This window comes from Rhipicephalus microplus, chromosome X (genome assembly GCF_043290135.1).
Source record: "Rhipicephalus microplus isolate Deutch F79 chromosome X, USDA_Rmic, whole genome shotgun sequence".
Lineage (NCBI taxonomy): Eukaryota > Metazoa > Arthropoda > Arachnida > Ixodida > Ixodidae > Rhipicephalus > Rhipicephalus microplus.
The window spans coordinates 337022516-337042446 of NC_134710.1; the positions used below are offsets into that span (position 1 = coordinate 337022516).

Here is a 19931-nt window from a genome sequence, read left to right on the forward strand (position 1 = left end):
ATAAGGGGTGGGTTGTACAACAAAGATACAAAAGCCACAGGTTAACATTGCAGATGCATTGACACACTTTGAATAAAACGTGATGGACAGGTGATTGAAACAACATCGTGGGGAAGGTCATTCCATTCTTTGGCGGCGCGGCAGAGAAATGATGCAGAAAATGTTGAGGTGCCAGATCGGGGTCGGAAGACTTGAAGTGGATGGCCAGTGCGGGGAGAAATGCGTGCGGCGTGAGCGATGTAAGGTGGTTGGTGGAGTGAGCTGTGATACAACTTGTGGTACAGTGACATCGTGGCAATTCTGCGGCGAAGGGAAAGACTTAATAGACCGGATTCATTTTTAAGGGATGAAACACTGACATCGTAAGAATAAGAAGAATGATTGAAGCGAGCGGCACGATTTTGAACTGCTTCGATAGCGTTGATCAGATAAACTTGGTGAGGGCTCCAGATGGGTGATGCGTATTCTAGTTTGGACCGGATTAGCGACTGATAGGCCACAAGCCGAACGTGATACGGTGAGTGCCGTAGGTGACGTTTTAGAAATCCTAATGATCGGTTGGCTGATGAAATCATGTTAGTGATATGCATTCGCCAGGAAAGATCAGGGGTTAATGTTACACCAAGATACTTATAGGATACGGCTGTTTCGACTGGCATGTTAGCAATTTCATAGGAAAATTGGAGTGGGTTTTTGCGACGGTGGAAGGAAACTAATTTGCACTTGTTAGGATTAAGGGTCATAAGCCAATGGTCACACCAGTTTAATACTTCAGTAAGGTCATTCTGTAGTGCTGCTTGATCAAAAGTGTTGGTTATTTTGCGGTAGATGACACAATCATCTGCAAACATACGAAGGTTGCAGGATAAATTGTTAGGTAAGTCGTTAATGTAGATTAGGAACAAAAGCGGGCTAAGGACAGATCCCTGTGGCACTCCAGACCTAACAGGAAGCGAGTTAGACTTGACGTTGTTAACGAAAACAAACTGAGAGCGGTTAGTCAGAAATTGAGCAATCCAATTAAGAAGTTCAGCTGGTAGATTTATTTGAGAAAGTTTTTTTAGAAGGCGCTGGTGTGGAACTTTGTCGAAAGCTTTAGTGAAGTCAAGAAAAATAGCATCAGTTTGGAGGTTACCATCGAGGTTAGCATGCAGGTCGTGAAGGAAAAGGGCTAGTTGGGTTTCGCATGAGCAACCTTTTCGAAATCCGTGTTGAGAGGAATGAAAGAAATTGTTAGAATCAAGAAAATGCATGACATGAGTGTATATGACATGTTCCATGAGTTTGCAACACACGCTGGTTAATGATATGGGACGATAATTTAACGGGCAGTCTCCTTTACCTGTCTTGTGAACCGGAATGACTTTCCCACACTTCCAGTCGAGAGGCAGAATACCTGAGGAAAGTGACTGGGAAAACAGCAAAAACAAAAACTCGGCTGATATGTGCTTTGTGTTCTTTAACAGCTTGGATGTAATTTCGTCGGTACCCGCCGAGGATGACAGTTACATTTTTTCTATTAAAGACAGGATACCATTGAAACCTATGTTAAAGGGTGGCATTTCAGGCAGATTAACAGAGGCTAATTCTGTTTCAACGTGGTCAGATTCATTCGTAAACACAGACGAAAAGGTGTCAAAGCTGTGATTGACAAATTTCGTTCTAGAGAAAAATGCAACTGTGAGCTATAATGAGGCCACTCTACTACTGCTTTTTTTTCTTTTCTTAGTTTGGTTATAATGCGTTGGTGTCTGACACGATAGGTCATGCATCACCACCATTACTTCTTCGTACCAAGTGACCCTGCAAATTAAATCCTGTGCAACTTGCATACTAAATAAAATGAATTATATTATTTACAACATTTTTTTACCCTAGGAAATTGTACCACGGCAATTCAGAAAAGCCATTGTGTTCGTTACGGTAGCAGAAGTCTTGAGTGTGGTTTCGAAAAAGAAAAATACAGCAAAGCTCGCACTGTGCAGCGGAAGCCTTGAAACAGCAAAACTGAACGATTATGCAGACTATTCTGGGTTGTTTCTAGGCCTTAGTTAGGTCATCAGTTTGTTTCTAAGTCGTCACCAGGTTGTAGCTAGGTGATTCCAAGTTGTGTGTATGTTGAGTCTCAGCGACGATAGGTTCGAGTTAAAGCACAGACTCATAAAAGACACGACACGGCCACATTGTCATTTAATGCCAAATGTTGCCAAGTTCTATTTGAGACCAGCACAGGCACCTCTAGTCATTTTGGCCGTCCATGGCATTGTATACGGCTAGAACAGCGAGCATAAATGGCTCGACTTTGCACATTCATCAGGAAAGGCCATGCGAAAAGTCAGCGGGATTGCCTGGGCCGTCTGGGATGGCCAATTCGAACGTACCGGGCAGGAATCGTCCCATAGTCGCAACGTAACAGCGGCATTCCCAGTGCACTGGAATCCCAGGCAGCTACCCAGGGACCAGCCGAAAACAATGTAACAGCCAGGAAAATGCAGCATCCGGCAACGTAACAGCAGGATTCTAGTATAACACAAATAGGCGAATCATGCACAGAGTTGTAAATAGTGGGTGAAATGTTTGCTTTATTTTTGCCAGTGGTCCAGCCTTCTTCTTTTGCCAGTTTTTCACTCGTATAAATACTGCAGCCATTTGACAGACAGGCACAGGAGCCACTAAAAAAATTACGGCATATTCACGGGGTGAATGATGATGAATGGGCGAAGCTCCGGAGGGATTCTTCGGTAAACTGTGAATCTTCCGTGTAATTCGCCCAGTCGATCATCATGTAAAGACGTGAGAAACGCTGTGTGTGTATATACACAAATCAACTTTTATTTGTTCTTAGACGATGGATGGCTTGCGATGTCCCTTGCCTCGCGCGCTCGCACATAGGGATTCTGTCTTCGAGCGCGCGCTGCTGCCGCCTTGCGCTCTCTCCGCTGTGCAGCCTTATCCATCCGGCGACTCCAAGCGCGCGCCAAAAGCGAACGGATTTTATAACAACGCTCCCCCTAGCAAACGTCGCCGCACTAAATCGAACGATTGCCTTCAACCAATGACACGCGCCATATGTGACATCATTCCTATTTTATAAGACCTCGCGTCTTTCATCAACTACAAGTACCGCTTTCTAGTTTATAACATCTTGCATCTTTTCATCATCAGCTACAAGTACCACCATCTAGTAAACACTACAAGAACTAAACGAGAGGTGGCTACATACAGGAGACGGTACCGCCATCTAGTGAACACTGCAAGAACTAAACTAGAGGTGGCTACATACAGGGGACGGTACCACCATCTAGTGAACACTGCAAGAACTAAACTAGAGGTGGCTACATACAGGCTACAGGGGACGCACAGCCCACGCCCTAAGGAGCTTCGCCCCTAAAATATGCAGACTGGGTCGCAAATACAATATTTTCTCTATTCTATGCACCGTTCTACCTTCACCCACCTCTTTTTTTACACAAATGTGGGAAAATAAACACAAACCTGAGCAGCCCTTTTTAGCAAGAAAGAGCACACAAGCTAGTCCACGAAGCGCATTTTGTCATTCCGTCGTTGAGCCAGATCTTTATTTTTATTATTTTCCCCCCAAGTTTTCAGGTGGTTTGACATCTCAGGCACCACGACATCATCTTGATTGATATGTGGGGTTTAACGTCCCAAAACCACCATATGATTATGAGAGACGCCGTAGTGGAGGACTCTGAAAACTTCGACCACCTGGGGCTCCTTAACATTCCCCCAAATCTGAGTACACGGGCCTACAGCATTTTTGCCCGCATCAAAAATGCAGCCGCCGCAGCCGGGATTCGATCCCTCGACCTGTGGGTCGCAGCCGTACCTTAGCCACTAGACCTCCATGGTGGGACACGACATCATTTTCAGAAAAAAAAGCATGCCAGGAAATGAATTTTTTCCTAAATATGCTATAGTAGAGTCAAAGTTAAACGGTAATGACAATGGAGCTAATGCCAGCCTCAATTTTGAATCGTGTGGCAGCACCACCTGGGAGCATTGCTCGATGAACCTGTTGGCACGCTGTCGAAGCTTTTGTTGAAAACATTTCAAGGCAATCTTACACCAGAGTTAACATCAAGTTTCAAAGCAGCAAATGTGACTTGGTCGTGATTCAAGATGGCACAATGCCTGTGCTGCAACAGCTGAACGTTGCAGCCAACAAAAGTTTTAAAAGTAACCTTCGACAGAAGTACATACAGTCGGTGCACATCCTCAACCAAAAGAAGATGCCGATGCGCAAGCTGCAGAAAGCGTCCCTGTCAACCATTGCAGGGTGGATTTCAGATGCATGAAAGGAGGTCAAAGGCGATGATGTGGCCATATAATTTAAAATGAATGTAATTACAAAAGGTTTTGACAGAATAGAAGGCAACCTACTATGGCATAGCAAGATTGTTGCCTCAAGCGGTGCATCAGACTACAGTCAGTGAGCGACGGAGTGCCAGACACAAGCAGTCGGCTCACTGTCTGCACCATTTTTTTCTTTTTGTTATAAGCCAAATAAAATGCTTTATGTTTTATCTTGTTCCCACCGTAATGTTGCCGTCGTGAAAGTAAAAAGGGGTGAAGTCAATTTACACTTTTTAAATCTAAGAATCAACCCCCTCCATTCGGGCATCACAATCATAAAAAAGTGTGATTTAAATATTATAAATGTGGTACGTGCCCAGTGAAACAAACCGCATGAAATGCAAGCCTAAATAGCACATAACTTATGTTGGCACATGCAATGAGCAGATTGACGAATTTGGTCTACACCAAACTGATGTTTGCTTGGCAGTTGCAGGAATCATACCATAAATTACTCTTATTTTAACCAAGAGGTTGAAAATAAGTAAAATTACACCGATGTAAGAGTCAGTGTTAGGTTTACGAAATATCTTGCATTGCATTGTTACAAGGATCACATACTCAGCAAGCATATGTAAGTATCATCTGCCGAACAGACACAAGTGCGCAGAACAGCCAATTTGAAACATGTACCAAAATGTTTCAAACTAGCAGAAATACAAACAGTAGGCAATCTAAAACTGACAGATTTCGGGTAAAGATGAAATCTTGAAGTGACAATAAATTGTCGAACTGGAAACGTTGCAGCACTAAAACATGGCTTTTCCAACAAAATCACATTCAAGACAGCCCAGCCTATAAACAAAAAAACTGAAGACAACTTTGTGTTTGTTAAATCAATAATTGCTGAGATTTCACTAGCCAAAGCCTTGATGTGACTATGCTTTACTTTCCTTCCCCTGGTGTCCATGTGATGGTGTTCACAATAAAAAACAGTTCATCGATCATGGTAGTCCTTCAGCTCGTTGTTAGGCTCCTTCGGATTCCACAGTCCCTCATAAGAAAGTTGGCGTGAACCACGGTGACCGGCTAATGAAATGTCCTTCAAGAACAGAAAGAAAAAGCCAATTGAAGTTTCCTTTAGTCTACCACTTCCCAAGGCAGCTGCAACGCCAGGCTCTGCTACAGGTTACGTGCAGCCATTGTTGCACACCTGGGCACTCAACTAGACATGCACACAAACACCGCGAAAAATGAAGACCTGTTTGGTACGAGCGATGACCCGAGTGATCTTACATGGCAGCACCCAACTGTTCACCTGCAAGCATTCTCAAATGGAGGACATGCTTTCACAGTGTACGGGCACCAAGCGGCACGAAATGCATGAGCGAAATTGAGTGACATGTTGAATTCTTGGACCAAACTCTAAACACTGTAACTATCCTATCTGGAGTGCAGCCAGTTGTGGAATAAATGGTGTCTTCAATAGTATAGCAGAGTATAAAAGGGTTTTCATACATCACAGACACTAATCTATCTGTGACCCACGTGTCTTACAAGCTGCACACTTGCGTCTCGTGCCAACAGTTGTTTCTTCCGCTTTTCTTTCAACAACATATTTTCCATACAAACATCCTTCATGCAGCAAGAAAGCCACAACTGCACCAAATTTGGAAAATTCATACAAAAAATGTGTAAAAAAGAATAATGAGCACAAACATGCCACTTTCTTTTCTCACTGCTAGCAGATTGCAATAAGCCAACCCAAATTCATTGTGGCACATTGTCAGCATACAATAACAAGCAGATGTACTGAATGCGATTCCCGCTGAAGGCTTTATAGAAATGCCTCAACAAATTGCGCTATCCTTGGAAATTGACATATGTTCCCCAAAGCAAGTAGAATACTGGGCTGCATGCCAGAATTTCATCTACTGCGTGATTGGTCTGCATGATTGGTGAACAAGCATTGTGCTTAAATGAGCCAATTTTTAACATGCTGCCTATATGTTTTGTAATTTTCCTGACCGTGCACTCACTCAGTGCAACTCATCACGGTTTAGTCAGTTAAGTTTCCTTTCCAAACATCTTTCTGCAGTCTTTCTATGAACACTTGAAGATTCCTATTTGGCACAAACCAATCACGTTTCACAGAGTCTGCAAGTAATCAAGCTCAGCTTTGCGAGAGCATAGCAGAGCTGCTTTTGAAGTGACGAACCTTTCAGTCGAGTTGGACACCCACCAAGCCGCACCGATCACATTTCCTGGTGAATGCGCTCACTGGCACTCATGCCCCCGTCACCAGCCAGTGGCTGGAAGGCCCAGAAGGAAGACGGCGGGCCATTGACATCACGGTGGCGCTTGACAAAGGCACTCAACGATGACACACAGTTGCCCACAAAGTGGTTGGCCAGACCTAGAATGGCCAAGTCCACATGTGGCTCACTGGGCTCACGCTGCACAGCTACTGCCTGCACACATCAGGGTATCTATTAATCCTACAAGCCAAAAAAGAGAGTCTTTTGCATGCCACCTTTGCCCTACCGAGGTTTTCAGGCAAACATGATGCAAAAGCACATTTTCTTTTATTTTCCCATTTTGTTCTTCATCTCTTGAAATAACTAAAAACATTTGAAAGCCACTTTATTCACAAACTCTAATATCTAAGAGAGTGCTGGGCACTCTCTTTGGGAGAGCACTTTCTTGTCCCATATTTCACTCTCTTTTCCAAAGTAAATCGCCTCTTTGTAAGCCAGAGTAGAGTGACTCCCCCAGAAGGGGCCAAAGCACCCCCCCCTCAATAGAGTAATGTAACGCTGCCCAAAGCAGAGTAGCATAACCCCACCGGAGAGAGTAGCAGTCGACCTCACAGAAAAAAAAAAGCTGAAGTTGGGCATTTTTATTGTTTTTGATGGATTTCATAGCACGCACAATGCCATCATCATCATCATTATCAGCTTGACTACGTCCACTGCAGGACAAAGGCCTCTCCCATGTTCCGCCAGTCAACTTGGTCCTGTGCTTGCTGCTGCCATTTTACACCCGCAAACTTCCTATTCTCATCTGCCCACTTAACCTTCTGTCTCCCCCTAACCTGCTTGCCTTCTCTGGAAATCCAGTTAGTTACCCTTTTGACCAGCAGTTGTCCTGTCTACGCGCTACATGCCTGGCCCATGTCCATTTCCTCTTCTTGATTTCAACTATGATATCCTAAACACCGGTTTGTACCCTGATCCACTCTGCTCTCTTCTTGTTTCTTAAGGTTACGCCTATCGTTTTTCTTTCCATTGCTCGCTGCGTCATGCTCAACTTGAGCTGAACCCTCTTTGTAAGTCTGCAGGTTTCTGCTCCGTAGCTAAGTACCGGGAAGATGCAGCTGTTATATACCTTCCTCTTGAAGAATAGTGGCAATCTATCTGTCATGATTTCAGAGTACTTGCCAAACGTGTTCCATCCCATTCTCATTCTTCTAGTTACTTCAATTTCGTGGTTCGGCTCCACGGTTATTACTTACCCTAAGTAGACATAGTCTTTTACAACTTGAAGTGCACTATTACGTATCTCGAAGTGCTGCTTTCTTCCGAGGTTGTAAATTACTTTCGTTTTCTGCTGATAACTTTTAAAACCTACCTTTCTGCTCCCCTTGTCTAACTTCGTAATCATTAATTGCAATTCGTCCCCTGAGTTACTCAGCAGTGCATTGTCATCCACAAAGCACCCAATATAAGGTACTCTCCATCAACTCTTAACCCTAACTCTTCCCATTCTAGGCCTCAGAAAACCTCCTGTAAGCATGTGGTAAATAGCATTGGGGAGATTCTATCCCCCTGCCTTACACTCTTCTTGATTGGTATTCTATTGCTTTTTTTATAAAGCACAAAAGTAGCAGTTGATCCTCTGCAGATTTCGTTCAAGATGTTTACATATGCTTCGTCGACGCCCTGATTCTGGAGTGTGTGCATGACTTCTGATAATTCTACTGAAGCAAACGCCTTGTCGTAATCTATGAAGGCTATGTACAGTGGCTGGCTATATTCTGAGCTCTTCTCTATTACCTCATTGAGTAGCCTGTTCGAAATCCTGCTTATTCCTTTGGTTCGTTGTATTCTAATGTTGTCTTAATTCTATTAGCAAATACCTTTGTAAATAGCTTGCATACGACAAAGAGCGAGCTGATCAGCCTTTAATTATTCAAGTCCTTGTCAACTCTTTTCTTATGTATTAAGATGAAGTTAGCATTCTTCCAAGATTCTGGTGCTGTTCCCGTGAGGAGACACCTCGTAAACAGGGTGGCTTGTTTTTCCAACACAATCTGTCCTCCATCTTTCAGCAGATCTGATGTTAGCTGATCCTAACCAGAAGCTTTGCCTTTTTGCATTCCCGTCAAGGCTTTTCTGACTTTTTCTATCATTACAGGTGGGATGCCATCTGGGTACTGCTAGTTCTTATAGTAAGGCCATTGGTGTGCCGGCTACTGTACAAATTTCTGTAAAACTCCTCCGCTGTTTGAACTATCCTATGCATAGTGGTATTTATTTTGCCTTCCTTGTCGATTAGTGCATACATTCGATTTTTGCCTATCCCAAGTTTCCTCTTTACTGCTCCGATGCTTCTTCCCTTTTTTAGAGCTTGTTCCATTCTCTCCATGTTATACCGTCTTACATCAGATACCTTACGCTTATTAATCAACTTCGAAAGCTCTACCAACTCTATTTTGTCTGTTATAGTTGAGGCTTGCTTGCTTTGACGTTTCTAGATGAAATTGTTCATCTACTGGGACCACTTGTCAGTGTCCAGTCTAACTACTGTAACTAACGTAGATAGGTACGTTACCCGTACCGCTTATCATACGCATGCTATTTTTCAGATTTAAGGTTACCGTAGTAGCGTAAGGGTACGTAGTGTACGTAAACATGGTGGCGCTCTCGGACGCCTGCTTCGAAGTGATTTTGGCGTAGTTGTTGAAAGATTCACCTTGTTCGCAGCAAACGACTGTTTAAAGTGGCTTCGCTTGCCTTCAGTTAGCTTCGATGACCGAGTATAACAGAAAAGATGGCGCAATTTTTGAGGTAGCTTCCCTTTTCGAACTCACCTAGGTCTAACTACAAGATTATTGCAAACAAATCAGCAACATAATTTTTTTCGCGTTTTGTGTGTGGTTCATATTTATTTGCTTCTATTATGAGAAAAATAAACTTGTAACAATGCTTCACGCGGTGGCATAGGCAAACATTCTCGTCTTCTTTTACTTTTCACTGTATTTACCTTATTAACCATCTGATAGGTGGCGCCACTATCCGAGCTGGGGCACGTTAACGCTATCCCGCCAAACTATAAGACGCTGTCCCCAACTAACGTTTGCTGCACGGTAACGTCGTTCCCTTAACCTCCGCTATTACGCTAACAGTAGACTATAACTGTCTAATACTCGTCAAAATATCATTCATTGCGACAGCGCTAAGACTGGTTTCCGCAATAAGAGCTGAGTACCTGTTCTGAAGTGAGACTCTGAATTCCTGTACTTTCCCTCTCAGTACAACCTCATTGATTAGCTTCTTGCATATCAGTTTCTGTCGTTCTTTCTTCAAGTCTAGGCCAATTCGAGACCGTACCATTCTATGGTCACTGCAGCATACCTTGCCAAGCACTTCCGTTGATGATTGATTGATTTCTTGGGTTTAACGTGCTAAAACTACTACATGATTATGAGAGACGCGCAGTGGAGGGCTCCGAAAATTTCGACCACCCGGGGTTCTTTAACGTGCACCCAAATCTGAGCAACTGGGCCTATGACATTTTTGCCTCCATCGGAAATGCAGCCGCCGCAGCCGGGATTTGATCCCGCGACCTGCGGGTCAGCAGCCGTGTACCTTAGCCACTAGACCACCGCGGCGGGGCGCCCAGCACTTCCAAATCCTGCGTAATGCCTGGGTGTGCACTCAGTGTAAAGTATATTTCGTTCTTATCTTCGCCATTCGAGCTCCTCCATGTCCACTTACGGTTCCCTTGTTTTCAGTAGAAGATATTCAAAATCTGCAAATTGTCGCATTTTGCGAATTCTACTAGTAGATCCCCTGTGGCATTTCTGGTACCGATGCCATAATCTTCTTCTACCTGGTCTTCAGCCTTCTTCTTCCGAACCTTTGCATTGAAGTCTCCCATTAGTATAGTATACTGTGTTTTTTTACCTTACCCATTGTCAATTCACATTTTCATAGAAACTTTCAACTGACGCGCCATCATGGCTGGATGTAGGCACGTCAGCCTGTCCACCTTATATCTTGAATCTCTAATTGAGTTTAATTATAATACCTACCACCCTTTCAATAATGCTATTTTATTCCTTTGTTTTGCCAGCCACATTTCTGTGGATAAGGAACCCCACACCAAGTTTTCTTCTGCCAGCCAAGCCCAGATAGCAAAAGACGTGCCCATTATGTAGCACCGTATAGGCCTCATCGGTCCTGCTAACCTCACTGAGCCCTATTACATCCCATTTAACACCCTCTAGCTCTTCGAATAGTACAGCTAGACTTGCCTCACTAGATAAAGTTCTTGCGTTAAACGTTGCCAAGTTCTGGTTCCAATGGTGGCCTGTCTGGACCCAGAAATTCTTAGCACCCTTTGCTGCATTGCAGATCTGACTGCCGCGGTGCTCGGTTGCTTCGTAGCTGCTGGGGACTGAGGGCTGTGAGTTAATTGACGTATGCCTGTAGGAGGTAGTGGCCATGTAATGCACCAGGGTGTCCAATCCTTCTCTGTTGAGGGAATGCGTTACCGGCAGTGGTCACCGGTGAGGTCGCAGCCCAGGCCTGTTAATGGAGTTCCATCACCACGCAGAATTTTTTTAAAATCTGGTTGGGAACTGCGCGGCACCGGGATTCGAGCCATGGATCTCTTGCATGAGAGGCTGATGCACTAACCACTACGCCATCACAACACTGTAAAGATGGCTAAATACGAGCACTGCCACAAAAAAAAGAAATAAAGAAATTTTAAAAGTGTGCGAGTGAGACTTGAACCTGCGACTTCTAGACGCATTGTACATGACGAGCCCGACACGGTAACTACTGCACCACACTGAAAGACGGTATGTCAGTGTATAAATCATGTCATAAGCAATGTTTGTATGCATTTTCTTACCGATTACGTGCAGATTTAAGTGCCTCCATGCTTTACAAAAACGGCCAGACCGTAGCTAACGTGTTTATTGTGTTTGTTTTGTGCTTCGTAAAATCAGAACGTCTATTCGAAACGATTTTTACCGTAGAAAAAACAGGATTAGTACGACCAATTATATTTACGGCATTTGCACTAACTCGCTAAGTGGTTAGCCACTTATACGTACAAAATATCGCGCTTCTGCAGAGTACTCTAAACAATTTAGTTGGTTTTGTTCACCCCCTTGGACATATTTTCATTTTTTCTTGTTCGCGTTCTTCTTCACATTCTATGACTAGCCGTACTGTACGTTAGGCTTCAACAGCATCCCCCATGTGCAATGGTCGTAGCGAAAACCACGAATATTATTATAAGGAGAACGTCGCAGTCGTTTGCGTTGAGTTTCGATCGTGACTGATCGAATAAAGTAGTATTCACTTATTTCACTGTACACATCCGAAACTAAAAACGCGGATATTAAGGTTCTAAGTGCCCTCCAGTCCACTGACATTCACTGGCGCGGGCTTGAAAGGCTGTTCTTATTGTTCATTGACTCTAACGCCTCAAGAAACAAATGCAGTACATTTTACTGCAGATATGTGTGGTTACTAGGTAGTGCTAATCACTCGCATTGTGCCAGCGCATCTAAATATAATCAAGACCAGGAGTATAACCACGTTGTACGCTTTCAAAGCGAAGTAGAGTATAAAGCTGTTTTACTGACTCATCTCATATAGAGTGAAAATGTGTTTCACTCTATCTGATCTTTTGCAAGAGTTGAAGAACACTCTGAAGAGTAACTTGGCATGTTTACTTTTGCGATAGCCTCCACAGTTTTTAGAGTGCATGATACAAGCATTACATTATTGCCAAATATGCAAAAGATTTCCTTTACTGCACTGCAACATGAAAAATGCCTTAATGTCTGCAGTCTTCAGTGTAGTAATTATGTCTATGAAATTTTAAAAATAAAGTGCAAAGACAAGCAAGTCCGTAAAAGAAGACGCCTTGGATGTGTTGCGGTGTGGCTTTGTGTACATCTGTAGGATTCTACCGTCCATGCGTCAGGAGGTAAAGAATTGATAGATTGAGCGTGAGCTGGGCTTCGGCCTTGTGCTGCGGTCTAACCAGAACAACTGTACCAATGTTTTTTTGAACAGCTTGTAAATGACACATTTACAGAGGGGCAGAAAAAATCAGCAAAACAGAAAAACACTGCTGATCAGCAATCCATGCCTACTGAGCTGATTACATGCAGACATAAGTATAAGTTGCCAAACACCAGAACCTCTCATGTTGCTTGTGTTTCGACAGTAAGAGAGAAATTACGACATTATCAACAAAAGACAGCTAGAACAACGTCACAACTTTTTTTCAGTGAGCACCAGAGTGAATAAAAATATTCAGCATCATAAATGTGGGAGCCCCATGCAATGACACTGTGGTAAATGTACTCTGCTTACCAATACCTTGCCTACGCATTCCTTATGTTCATTCACAAAATGGCGACTGAAAGATCTGTTTCGAAGCACACTGCATTACGTTTAAAGCTAGAACAGAGATCTTTGTTTAATAACATTATGTAACTACGTTTTTGGCTGACAGGTGAATTTATATGTGAACGGTGAATTTTATATTCAAAGCAAACAGTGATTTTGGTGGAATAATTTCGAATAGATTCGAATAGTGTATATATATCACATATTATAAAGAAAAATGGGCATATTTGTCATGTCGAGAAAAGCTTCATTGTCGAGAAAAGCAGCATTGTCAGCATTGTCGAGAAAAGCAGCATTCTCAGCATAGTTGACAAAATGTCAGCATTGTCAGCATTGTCGAGAAAAGCTTCAACAAAATGGAGCATTCAAACACGATCGCCAAAACATCTGGACGACGCGCATTGGGAGGGCACTGACAGTGGCCAGGACCATGATGCCCAATCGGACCTCTTGACCAGTGATTTCGACCTCACCGCGCATGACCGGATCTGGCTGGTTAAAGCACGTGCTGATTCTGTTAAACAAACAAGTGAGCTTTGTTTGTGCTCCATTTTTTTCATGTATAATCGGGCCCGTTAGGACCATATACTATTACAGATTAGGGAGCTTTAAATTGCATACCCGAAGCTTTGCATTAGTGTTTGTTGCCAATGTGCATGCGCCGTATGCTATCCTCTTGCGGGCTCCCGTTAAGTGACGAAAATAGTGGGCGACCACGACAAACGCAAGCTTAGTGTACACTAATATAAAACTGCCTATTATTTCAGATGAGTTTGCAAAATCTGCATGTAATTTGCGCATGCCTTTGTGAAGCCCCAAAACTGATAAAAAAGTGCGCAAGTTATGCGAGCAAATAAAGTACGTTAGGCACCTGTCGGCAACCTCCACTTGACTTCATACTAACTGACAACTGCCAATTTTCATCTCAATAAATGCCACCAATACCAACAAAGCACAGAACTATGGCCATGGCACGAAACACAAAGGCTTAATATGACTTGTTCAGCTTTCCTCAGTGCGTGTGCATGCATTATAAATATGAAACATTGTGCAAAATCTGTGCCACTTCTTTGAAACACAGCCTTTCCTGCCATATATAGCCAATCATTTCTAGTGTACAGCACATAACTTTAAGCTCATGCCATCACTGCTAGCATGCTTGCTTCATTATACAGTCGATTCCTGATAATTCAAAGTCACTTAATTGTAATTTTCAGTTAATTAGAAGTCAACAAGTGGTCTCATCAATTTTGCATGCACGCCTATAAAAATGCGCAGTAATTCGAAGTTTAGAGTCTGTAACTTTGGTTGATTAGAAGTTAATTTTCAGTTGAGAGCTTCTAGGCGACCGTAATGTTTCAATAAAATGAAAAATTTTTCACTGCAAAGACAGCTGTCAGACCGGCTGTTGTCGCCATCGCCACTGCCCGCAGCACCAAGGTTCATGAAGGGGTCACCTTGTTTAGTCAATACAGGGGCATCCCATGGATCACATCGGCTAACTAGGTCTTTTATTGTGACGTGTCGAGTGCTTCATCCGCACGCTGGGTTGATGTCTGGTTGAATTTAGTTGAAGTCTGGGTGATGTCTAGTTGAACAGCGAGACTGGATGCTGGCGGAAAAGAACGCTTAAAACACACGGGGCCGTGTGTGTGTTTATGTGTTCTGCTGCATCCGCGTCCCGTTGAGCTGTTCTAATATAACGTGATAAACCAACTAGCCGAACGCTTGACCTGGCGACGAAAGTCGAAAAATCTTGAAAGACCTTGACCAGGGAGGCACCCCCAAGCAAGAAATCGCACGAAAGTATGGTATTAGGCCTATCAAGTGCAAACCGGAGAACTCCACGATGATAGTTTTGGGGCCCTTCTTAGTGACGTCCATTTAGAAAAATTCGTTGCCGTGGACAGCAACATCGATACATGCAGTTCACTAATGAACTGAAAAATTGTGCAATTGGCCCGGCTAGTGAACAACGACATAAAAACGAATGGCCACCGAGGACTATACCGATGTTGCTGCCGGTCTTGCACAATGGTTTTCGAGTTTTGTTAAAGAAGGCAATGTTGAAGAAGCACACTAGCAGGTGTTGTGCTTAGAAAACTTGCTAGCAGCAGCCACGTTTGGCAAGAGAAGATGACAGACATTTTTCATAAAGAACTGTCAGGTTTGAAGCAATAAAAGTGCATAATTCTGTGCATTTTGACTAATTGGAAGCTAGTTTAATTTGATGTTTCTTGCTGTTTTCGTGAACCTCCTATTAACGGAAGTCGACTGTACACCCAAGTTTGCCATGGTAGTATTCGTCGTGCCCACTCCATTACCAAACGCGCATTGACACAGGGATGGTGAGCAGCTTTAATTCCAGAAAAAACAAATCATTAGGGCACACGTAGCAGTTTCATACAAAGAGGTAACAGTGAACGGCGGTGCAGTGAGTTTGGGTTTTTGCCTATTCAAATCAAAACGTACGCTTACAACCACACAAGGCCGCAAGTACTACAAAGCAGTTAGCTCAAGACGCTTATCGTTACAGGGTTGTTGGTGCTAAAATCATGCTGACACATTGCCACCAGCCACCATTCCAGTGCTTATCTAAAAGCATCACAACACTCGCACTGTGAAAATAGCCCTTTAAAATTCTCAATAGCTTTATCGCATGACACTTTGGCATTACGGCAAAGTGACTTTTGAGTCTGCTACACCCGTTAACGGATGGACTCACAAAAACATTGCTTCAGGGATGCGAGAGTGACACACAACAGTGATGGCTTCAATTATTACTGTTTTGCAACTGAAGCAAGATCATTAAGTTTGAAAAATTGAACCCCAGACAATTTCAGCACCAAAAATATCAGACTATAATAAGAACAATTGTTGGGGTTTTACTTTCCAAAAGCTAAGATATGATTATGAGACATACAGTACTGGAGGGCTCTGAAAGTTTCAACCAGCTGGAGTTGTTTAACGTGTACCCAAATCAAAGCACATGGGCCTTAGCATTTTCAGCTCCATCACAAATGGGGCTACCACGACCAAGATTCGATTCAGCGATGTGCGGGTCAACATAAACACTAGAATACCCATGACGGACACACAATATCAGATATTCTTATGCACAGATTCTATGGGGCTCTTGCCGTGCTGTGAAAGCGTATGAATTTTCAAGCACGCCTGAAAAATTGGCTGTTTACTGCATAACTAAATTTAATTGAGGCTTGAGTGTACAGTGCAAACTTAGCAATAATTAATTCAAGAATAAACAAGACGAAAAATTTTCCTCACATAAGAACCTTGCTGTTCAAAAGAGATAGAACAGACAGGTAGTATGCTACAAAATGAAATTTACTATTGAAATTCTTCTAGCCTGCATAGACAAGCATTGCTCAAAGCTATCCAGAGCGGCATTGCTGACGACAGCACAAAGTGTGCCGTTCTGAATCCATTCTGGATAACACTCGTGAGCCTTGCCTCTGTAAGCCCCATTATAGGATTTTTGACTGACTCACCTGCAGAAGCTCAAGAACCCGGTTTCGCCGGTCAAGCATAGCGTCACGGTCTGTGGCCACAAAAACGGAGCATGCTCGCAGGGCTCGGACAACACGCACCACCTGCCACAAGATAAACGAGTGTTTTGTCCAGCGAGTGACACTGCGCTCATTCCAAACATGGCATCTATAATCATGAGGACACATGTGTATGCACCAAGCCCTCTTCCGACCCATTTCCTAACCTTTGGTATCCATTTACTGCTTTAATTGGTCAGCAAGATACTCCCTCACCTAAATTAGTCTATAGTGACCACATGCCTGCTGAAACGAATAAAACTAGTTACAAGCTCAAGGGATCACGTGCGTTACATAAACAAGAATACTCCTCCTTTTTCAATTTACTTTACACAAAGTGCTTTATTGTTTAAGTTAGAATGAAGAATGATGATTAAGTACTATCATGTTTTCATATCACCTCTGAGCTCAGTTTTTTAGACATCATACCATCACTTTTTAATTATTTTCTACAAGTGCTTCGTTAAATCACAGTAAAAATAAATGAAATGTCACTGGAATATACAGATTTCACAGATGTCAAAGAGTGCAACAAGAATAAGTTTATTTAATAATATCTGGGGCTTTACATCCCAAAGTCAAGAGATAATTATGAGAGACGCCGTAGTCGAGGGCTCCGGAAACCTCAACCATCTGGTGTTCTTTAACCTGCACTGACCGCATGGTATACACGAGCCTCTACCAATTCGCCTCCATTGAAATGTCACCGCCACGGCCGGCATCGAACCCGCCATCTTCAGGTCAGCAGCCGAGCACCGTAGCTACTCTTCACAGTAAAAATGTTTACACCCAGAAGGGTGTAAATGAGCTTGTCTCATAGACGGCACCTTAAGGGTGTTAATTCAGAACCTTCAAAAAAGGGTGCTTTTTTATGCACCCTAAAAATAAGGTGTACATGTAAAAAACTGTAGGGTGTTACAAAAATACCCTTAAAGAAGGGTGCCTTCAATGTCCATCACTTTTTAACACCCATTGAGGAGGGTGCGAGAAGGGTGCACAAGGGTGTTGAGTGCCCATGGCAGGGGTGCCAGTATTCTTTTAGACTGCAATAATAGATATCAGCATGCACTGATTACACACTACTTGAAGAAAGTGGTCCTGATTATCAATGGTGCACCACCTGTCGAGCTCCATTCATTGCGTGTGGGCAAAAATATAAACACGTACAATCGTGTATGAACTTCTGCCGGATCTATATATACTTCACAGTATATGCATACTGCGCGTTACAGAAAACTAAGCCTTGCTGCCCTTGCATATTGCATTTATTTAATAGGCAAATAAAACTTATATTCTTTTGTTCTGCCACACAACTTTGTCACCAGATGTGTAACATGTTCACGTATACGTACACTACAGACGCCACACCTCAAACGTTTATTATATTTTTTTCAGTTTCACTTTATGGACAATTTCTTGAAACATACAATTACACTGGTTTCAGTGTAGTATACTGCTTCAAGTACATAGAGACTACAAATGAAATACACGCTAATATATCCTTATAATTCTTTCAAGTGTCCACAATCCCAGTGGTTTCCAGTTTAATACTCCTTCATGTACACAATCGATTAATAAGAATGAAATACAGGCAAATATATACTTATAATTCTTTCAAATATATACAATCACCATGATTTCACTATATACTCCTTCATGTGCACAATCGTTCCCAAGAAGTGATGCACGCAAAAATATATACCGATAGTGTTTTCAAATGTATACAATCACAGTGGTTTAAGCTTTGTATTCCTGGATGTATAACAATTGATTATGAGAAATGATGTACATGCAAACATATATGGGTTTTCACACATATAACTTTAGCGAATACTTAAAAACCAATACAATGATCAGAAACAGAATAAGCTAAAAACTAACACAAAACTGAGTCAGGACACACAAAAAACAAAAGAGGTAATGCATAATTATGGCTAATGACACAGCTGGGTCATTTTATGCCAAATTTCCCAGCCATGTTAGCGACCATCTCAAGTGTATTCGAAAAACTCGTGCTGCATTGAAAATAGTAATTTTCTGAAATATTTAGGAGAGGAAAAAAATTTGATCACGTGGCTGCCTTCTGAACTTCCTGGAATGCCGTCCAGGTGTTGTATGGGGAAAATTTTATTTTAAAAGCACCGCTGCTTCTTTCTATACGAAACTCGGTCTATGTGTTAAATAACAAGAGTTTAATTTGGGCGAGTGGGTTCATCGTGGTCGTGTTCTAGTCACAGAGCGACAACTTCAGGAAGAGACAAAAAGGACAGCAAAGAGCACCGACTGTGAACTGAATTTAATGAATGTGCTACGAGCGCTTTTAAACGGAGTACAAGAACAGTGCTCATGCGCGATGACACGTGTGACCACTACAAAATAATCTTAACTGAGAAAAGAATACTCCCTCTCGGAAAGGATAAGTGAACGTGTAGTCATGCACTGATCATTATACTTCCTGATAAAAAATACTTCTACAAACTTTAAATTGGCATTAAGTAAACCTATTCTCATGAGGAATGGTGCAAGATTGACTATTCCTGTTTCTGTTTAGTATACACACTTTTAAAAGCCTGCGAGGGGTGGAAAAACAACAAGTTAATATCATATCTGCAGGCTATTTTTTTAATTGTGAGACACGTTATGTGGTATAACATGCAAAGGTTTTGGTCATTCTGTTTTTTTGTTGGTCCTGTCTTTAACTCTTTCTGCAGGAGGGTTTCGCAAACGGGTGTGATCATTCTGTTGGCATATCCAACATCTTTTAGCCTTTTAATCTGGTTTTTAAGCCTGACCTCACCCTTAAGCTAACATGACTTCTGGAGGGTGACTTGAATACGTGTGGTGTCAATTTCTCTTTTTACTAACTTTGAATGCCCACTAACAAAAGGCAGAACATTCTTAGCACTCCTGGGCTGATAGCACCAGCCAATACCCCAACAGCAACATCACACTCGTTTGCGAAACCCTCCTCCAGAAAGTATAGTTAAAGGAAACAGGACCAAAAGAAAAACAGAATGACCAATGACCTTTGCATGTTACATGGTACTACGTACATAAGGTGTCTCACAATTTTAGGAAAAGAGCCAGCAGATATGATATTGTTGTTTTCCAACTCTTGCAAGCTTTCAAAAGTGCATGTACTTACAGCAACAGGAATAGTCAATCTTGCACCATTCGTCACTAGAATAGGTTTACTGAATTCCAATCTAATGTGTATGATATACCGCTAACATGTGGAAAAGAAAACTTAGGACAAACTGGGGAATGTTTCAATGATCGAGCAAGACAGCATGCTTTAAATGTTAAGAAGGGCTATAGTAGTCTCATGGCCGGATACTGTAAAGAATGTAACTGCAGTCCTAGGTTTCATAAAACACTGTTTTTGAAA

The 19931-nt window shown here is 42.5% G+C and overlaps 1 protein-coding gene across 1 annotated transcript; it reads right to left on the reverse strand.

The window, feature by feature from the left end:
- Positions 1 to 2810: 2810 nt before the first annotated feature.
- On the reverse strand, positions 2811 to 18913 carry LOC142776306 (GDP-fucose protein O-fucosyltransferase 1-like). The gene is made up of 3 exons (XM_075879722.1): positions 16487 to 18913; positions 6536 to 6788; positions 2811 to 5419 (listed from the first exon to the last, which is right to left on the reverse strand). Exons 1-2 carry the CDS (start codon positions 16700 to 16702, stop codon positions 6573 to 6575), a joined length of 432 nt encoding a protein of 143 aa, XP_075735837.1. The 5' UTR covers positions 16703 to 18913; the 3' UTR covers positions 2811 to 5419; positions 6536 to 6572.
- Between the last annotated feature and the right edge of the window lie 1018 nt (positions 18914 to 19931).